This window comes from Opisthorchis viverrini (assembly GCF_000715545.1).
Source record: "Opisthorchis viverrini unplaced genomic scaffold opera_v5_34, whole genome shotgun sequence".
NCBI classification, from domain to species: Eukaryota; Metazoa; Platyhelminthes; class Trematoda; order Opisthorchiida; family Opisthorchiidae; genus Opisthorchis; species Opisthorchis viverrini.
In genome coordinates, this window is record NW_008751690.1 from 164,575 (window position 1) to 171,538 (window position 6,964).

Sequence of the window (6,964 nt, forward strand, 5' to 3'; positions counted from 1 at the left end):
AGAAGTTCACGGGCAACTGAGTGCACACGTATAACTAAACGGACAAAAGGGCTTCGTATCTAGACAGATTTGTTGCTACGTGTAAATCAGCAAAGCCGACGTAAACCCGTAGGAATGGGATCGATGTGGAGACACGGAAAGGTCTGTTGTGAGCCGTCAACCGACTTTGGAATGAAGAAAAGACGGGTTTCTCAATAACCACCAATTCACTGATATCACTCATCAATACAAAAGCCCCTTAAATGCACGTAATTATTTTTCTGATTTATCATTAGCTTCATGGCGAATAGCGTGTAATGCATATGCAGGTTGTTTTGCAACTTCCGTTTTTATGTACATTAGTCAAAAAGTTTCCCCTGATGCATAAATCAACACCAAAGTCCATTCTACTCACTGTATTCTCGTGCGACTATATACATAATGCCCTCCTAACAATAACTCTGGCAACCGGGTAGTAAACGGGTTGGAAAGAAGGGGTAACGGCCTCCCATCAAAAAGATAAAGACATCATCCTCTGGGAACAAGTCAACTGTCTCCAATCGAAAGCAATAAATGCGATTGGAAAAAAAGAAAAACAAAATTGAAAAAATGTACAAAAATATCAGGTGGAAATCGCAACACAGTTTGAATAATAAGAGTATGAAAGTGTTTTCATCAACGGAGCGTCGATTTTCCTCAGTGTTCTTTGGTGCATAGTGTAGACTACAGATTAACCTAGGCGTTCCCCTTCAAGTAGAGTGGATAATCTTCGAGGACATCTTCGGTAGAACAAATGATACTCATCCATTGAGCCAAATCGACAAGGGGGGAGAATGAAGGAACCCGACAATGGAACTGGAAGCCTAAAACCACAAAAAATATGCATGCGTATTACAGCTGAATAAGCCATTACTTGCAACTTAACACATCAGGACCTAACCCAGCAAATCGTAGCTAAATAACTGTGGAATAGCTACAAATATTGCCCACTAGAGAGGGTCTAAAGGATCTCTTCTCAGAAGTATTTATCTTTAGAGAAGAAGCTCTAAATAGTAAGCCAGAAGTTGCACTGTTTGCGGGATGATGCATTTTAAATGAAGTTCTATGCAGAAAAATATCTCGATGATCAAATCACGAGCTCACTGACCGGAAGGTTCTTGGTTCGGACCCAACCTGTGCCCCTGTTGAGGTTCAGACAACCTGGCAGTATCTCAGCCCTCGTGCTTTCTCAGGGACTCTATCCACTGAAAGGATGTTACTGGAAGACAGACCACCGCGTGTGCTGATTTATTTATCTCGCGTTTTTCGTGAAGTTATTTACACCGCTGTCCAGATTGTCTCGAAAAGAACTCTGCAAATGTTTTTTAAATGACTGCATCCGCCTAGGTATGCTCACAATGAAGCTGTCCGATTTACGAAAAAAACTTACTCATCAGGTTGAAACTGTTCCTCGCCTTCTAACAACTTTTGACAGCGCGTATCGTTTGGTTCGCACACACATGAGCAGTGGGATGTCGTGCTCATCCGCAATTTGAGTGGCGCAACACATATGCGATTATGACATCTGAGAAAAAGTGTGAATAAATTTGTCAGCAACGTAATTGTACAGGTTATTCAAGGGATTACTCCCATTAAATTGAAAATGGAGAACAGCTTACATTGAAAATTTTGAATACGTTGAGTTCTAGTGCATTCTGGGGGGATTTTGTCACAACATCGAATCAACAGTCGAAAACATTTGTTACACTTCCACTAAAAGTTAACTGCTCGGATTTCTCAGAAAACAATTCCGATTCGCTTTCACTTTAATGGAATGCAGTGTAACAAAAATGATGGGACTGTTCACATAAGAAACGGCTGGTATATTGTAAAGTGAGTACCAGATGAATTTCGTCTTGGTTCACTCTCAGCTGAGGTACACGGGTTGTGTACAAGCAACCTCGCATCAATCATCTGCTTGAGAGCTTCAGAACAGATTTCCACCAAGTTTTTCACTACACACGCCAACGATCCGTTGGCGTATGCGCACCGACAGACTAGTCTTCCATATGCTGGTACTTGGCTGTGCTTAAGTACCAGACCACTTCGTTCAGGCATCGAGTGTACTTGACGGTGCCGTGACAAGGTTCAGTTAAACACACCCAAACAGTGTGTTTAACATTCCAGCTGCCCTAACCGGTTTGGTCCATGGTCAAAGAATCTCTGCATGGAAGGGATATTTTCATCACCACCGGTTACTGACAGTGAATCAGCTCTCGGGTGCTCTAAAAGAAGTTTGGACCAATGTCTGTGGTATAACGCTCGATTAGAAGGCTATGAGATTTGGGATTCGCAAGCTCACAAAGAAACTATTACTCTGAACAGGTCAAACTGGGTATGACAGCAGTGCCTCAGCAAATAAAGAAAGAAATCCTTTCTAACCCACAAAGAGGCCTGTCGGTGGGCAATCACCCAGTTAAACCAACTATCACGACGCGAAATGTGGCTAATAGCTAGATAGCCTTCTAGGAAGAGTACAAGACAAACTAAGTTCTATTGATTTCTTCCGGCCAACATGTAAACAATACAAATACCGAATTTGTTATTGTGGTAATAAGGTATGTTTTTCGATTTGGCAATAATGATGATACTTACCGGGGCTGACATGAACAAGCTAGATGTTCCGTCACAACAATGAGGTCTGTGGACCAGTAGCCCTGACGCTGAAAGGTTTGAATAAATAGATGGTGTTTTGTTTAGTGTAAAGAAATAGGTCACAAAATGATCCAGATATATCTGGATTTAACCGCAGATACTCTGCTGGGAGATTATGTGATGCACAGATTTGCTATTGAGACAAGTGTTGTAGCTCAGGTACCATAAACGGTTGTTGTTTAGTTTACTGAACTAGGTGAGTCGATTGCAAACGTCTCATTACCGCTAAAATTGACATAACCACTGCCCCTTGGTGGAGCAGATCTTAGAATTATGGGCGCTGTGGCCCGTTTTACCGAGGCGGAACACACCTCGTGAAACTGTTCGAGATCTGAGTCCAAGAAATCTGGATCAATAGTTGAATACTGTAACACAGCTCCCCGTGAGTGGCAGCATAACTCACGCTTCAATAAAATGGAACACAACTGTACTTCAGTTATGACGTGACGTGGTATTGACTAAACTCGTCGATAATTTCTAAGGATGAGAGCTCAGGTATCATGTAGTTTGATTTCACCTTCTCATCTGAGTATTTAAATCCTGTAGCTTTTAGTGTGCATTTCCTGCTGTAAGTCAGTTTGGCCGATGTCAAAAGCTTGTGCTATTGGTTATCGAGAACAATGGATGACGCAAGGGGTGCATATCAGGGCTTCCCCAAAGTAGACTGACTCTACTATCAGGCACGAACTCACATTTGGAGCTTCAAGGGTCTTCTTAGTTCCTACAAAATCATCTCCTTTGTGCCTTCTGAACAAAGTTTCAGTTCATCGTTTATAATACAGGTTAGTTTCCCTTAGATGCCTTATTTGACAATAGGGTGGGGTAAGCCTCTACAATTTTTACACCATAGTCATTTGTTTTATCTTCAGTATTTGTGTATAGTATTGCTCTCCATGGGATAAAATAAATTTTCTGGAGCGCGAATCTTCACTTCAAAAATATGCACCTAAAATCTTTGCGCACTAAAAAAGTATCTCAAATTCCTACGTTAAAAAGGTACATTTACTTTCTAGAAGGTTAAGCTGAAAGGACACTGGATCTTAGTGAATATACACTCATTTGCAAACTAATTTGGTTTTTCCGAGAGACTCGCCTGGAATCCAGCTGAATCTCTCGTTTGTGATGCATCCAGGCAACTGAATGTGCTGCACCAGGCCACCTCATGTTTCAGTCGCTACGATATTCGAGATATCGCGATACATGTATATCTCTGTAATGAACTACTCACAAGGTTGCTGAGAATCCGTCGACAGCTGACGATCGGTTTCGCCCTTTTTGGGGCTTATCAGATAGACACAGTCCTCGGGTTTCCGCCAACCTTGTTCTACTCAAAACCAAATTGCACGAAATTAGCGATAATAGATCTTCGTTTTTAATCTCAAGCTTTTTCAACTGATAGGATTCTGGATCTTACTCACACGGGCGCTAAACGGTTCCTTCTTGCCCGAGGACATTTATGCCACTAAGTGATGANTGATCGAGCACCATTCAGCAGGAACCTGGGACAAATAAAATTGGAATCACTTGCTATTCTTATGTTCAATTTTCGATTGTAACAGCCCCTTTTCACCATAGGTGGTCCTTTATTCCGCATTCGTTCATATGTTTCAATTCCATGCTCGTCATTCCGGAAGTCGACTTTTGACAGAATGTAACAACAATTTGGTTGACTGTTTCGGTGCATGAGTATAGTGGACTTCAATATAAGTCACTACATACGAATGAAAAGTTCAGTAGGCTACAAAATATAAACTAAATGTCTGACAAAGGACGAGTGCATCACAGCCTTCGGTCTCAGGGTAAACTACGCTTATTTAGAAGACAAATCTACAATGCAATATTGTCTACCCCGTCTTTTTGCAGAGCTTCTTTCTCATTGAATTCATAGTGACCTCCTGTAAGGAAGCTTATACGAAACCCCCTTAAACGAGAAGTGCTGGATTCACACCACGGTGGGTGAACAGATTTGATTGTGCCCAGGAACGCTTTCAGGGTCACTGTCGATACGATCCCAGTCGGTAAATCAGATCATAGCTATTTACAACCAAATGTATCATCAACCGAACAACAACTAATCAAACAAACACACCAGTCGCCACTCACGGCATAAACATGACGTAAACGGAGATGTCGGCCAGCAGATACTCAGCTTCTCGTTCTATCCAAATATGCTAGACTACGATGCTACCACCTACGTCGGTGTATTCTGAACTTTAAATTCCTTTTTTTTGTTTGCATGTCTAGGCACGCGCTTTTTCAATCCGTCATGTAAAAGTGAAAGGGATTATGACATTTGCAATTCATTTTTCTATATAAGATTAGATACGCACCTTGAGGAATTGAAAACTGTCTACTAGTGAAGTGCGAACATTTACCGCTGATGATCTCAGACAGCAGGCGGATAAACCTTATAGGGCAGTCCTCTGAGAAGGAAAAAACTACTTAAGTGGAAGAGAAAATCCTCCTCGGAGCTTTGCATTTTAGCCAATAATTGCGATAGTGACCAACGTTTGTTTTAGTCCGGAATTTTCGAGCTTGTGAACGAGCTGATTCTGGCATTCTCTGACACACAAAAAAATAATGGAGCATGTCGTGGCACTTACTGTGGGGTATCCAACAGGCTGCATTTTTGTCGTCACTTTTGTTGGCAGGCACTCTTGATCTGGGCTTAAGCAATAACACGACGGATGCCTTCGATCCCATAAATTCTCACACACATCTATTTTGTCTTGATACTGGGAGAATAGATTTGTGGGATATTCTTCATCGTGGCTCAGAAGCGTTGGACAGGTAGTATGCTCTACCGAATCTCCACACCGCTGAACGTGGAAACCAGGGGGAACAATGTTTGGTGACTGCTCTGGTCTCAGACCTAGTAGACTTGAGGTGCACAACGTTCGACGTTCAGGTATGCAACCCGTTTGGTTGAAATTTGTGCGGCTTTCAAATGCAGCTTTCAGTTCTTCTTCAGAGGCTGAAACAAACAAATTAGGCACACTACTCAATCAAAAGCCGGCAATAGAAGGCAGAGGTAAGTCACGTGTAAAATTATCTGGCAAAAAATTCTATCAAAGAAAAACAGTACTTTTGCTAATTGCGACAATAAAGCGTAATCGAATGTGAATACGAATATGATCATTTCTGTCCGGTATGGCTAAGACTTCGTGATTATGGTAGCCGGGTTGGCATGAGTTTGGTTTTTAGGATACCGCGCAGTTTCTCACAAGTACTCAGGGACTATCTATCCTTGAAGCTACTTGAAGATATTCAGCAGCTAGAAACCGATCTAGAAGCTAATTAGAACAGGAGGAAAAGCCACCTGTTTCCCTCCTTGTCTAGTGCAAGTACAAGTTCCAGTGTAGAGCAGATAACTAATATGTGTCTGACAGGTAAGTCAAATCCGTAGTTCCATATGTGGGACAAGAGGTGTTCACGACGTGCAATGACCGAAGATGTGCAGAGATGATAAACTCTGATAAACGCACGATTCCACACAACTGTACACTCCACATAAGGATCACACTGTTGCTGACAACAGCCTATCAAGTAGTCAGGCTTCTCTCAATAACTTTTCAAGATTGGCTTGCAGATCATGAAACTTTTGAACTGAGCAGCATCTGTAAGCCAGAGATCTAACTAATGCTGAAATATACTGCAGAATAATTAAGGCGATGTACATTCAAATGCGAGCTAAGGGTAACTCCAAAATCGGTTACTCAGCTGAAGTGCAAACGAGCCTCAAAAACGCTATTCTCGACGCCTGCTGCAAGCTTACTTTTTGCATCCCTTTCTTTTACTTCCATTTTGGCTACCTCTTTATGTTTACATTATGGGTATATAGATGGTTTTTGCCTCTGTTAAAAGTGGGTGAAATGAATTTACTCACTACTCTAATGCACTGTGAAGGCGGTTGTTACGGCTCTTTATCAGTCGCACGGATTCATGGGCTTTGGAAAAGCATGTGATATTGTAAGATATTGTTTCAAGCAGTTGAAGCCTGAGATTTCAGTTAACTTGTTCCGAGTTGCCTCTGATTGACAGATCGATTTTTACTACTTACCTTGGGGTATTTCGTCCACAGGATCCTGTTCTTCGTATTCAAAGCCCGTATTTTCTACGGTGGCAGTTTCAGTTTCGTAATCCTCAGGCTTGATGTCTCTCGTAGAGCGAGAAATTTTTACCATCACTCCACCTCCGCTGGCCTTCGGAAACTGCAGTTTACTAGATGTTGCAGAGATGATTTCGGGTTGTTCTGGAACGGGATGCTCAATTCGAGGGCCAATAACTGCTT

At 41.9% G+C, this 6,964-nt stretch overlaps 1 protein-coding gene across 1 annotated transcript in view; it reads right to left on the bottom strand.

Moving 5' to 3' along the window:
• Positions 1–469: 469 nt before the first annotated feature.
• The window catches only part of T265_02654 (hypothetical protein), a gene marked incomplete at both ends in the record, with an annotated part of 34,256 nt that continues 27,761 nt past the window's right edge, over positions 470–6,964 (bottom strand). The window contains 5 exons of the mRNA XM_009166956.1: positions 470–842; positions 1,409–1,543; positions 2,614–2,681; positions 5,277–5,647; positions 6,734–6,925. Coding sequence (XP_009165220.1) covers positions 710–842; positions 1,409–1,543; positions 2,614–2,681; positions 5,277–5,647; positions 6,734–6,925 — 899 coding nt within the window. The remainder of the gene's footprint in view (positions 843–1,408; positions 1,544–2,613; positions 2,682–5,276; positions 5,648–6,733; positions 6,926–6,964) is intronic.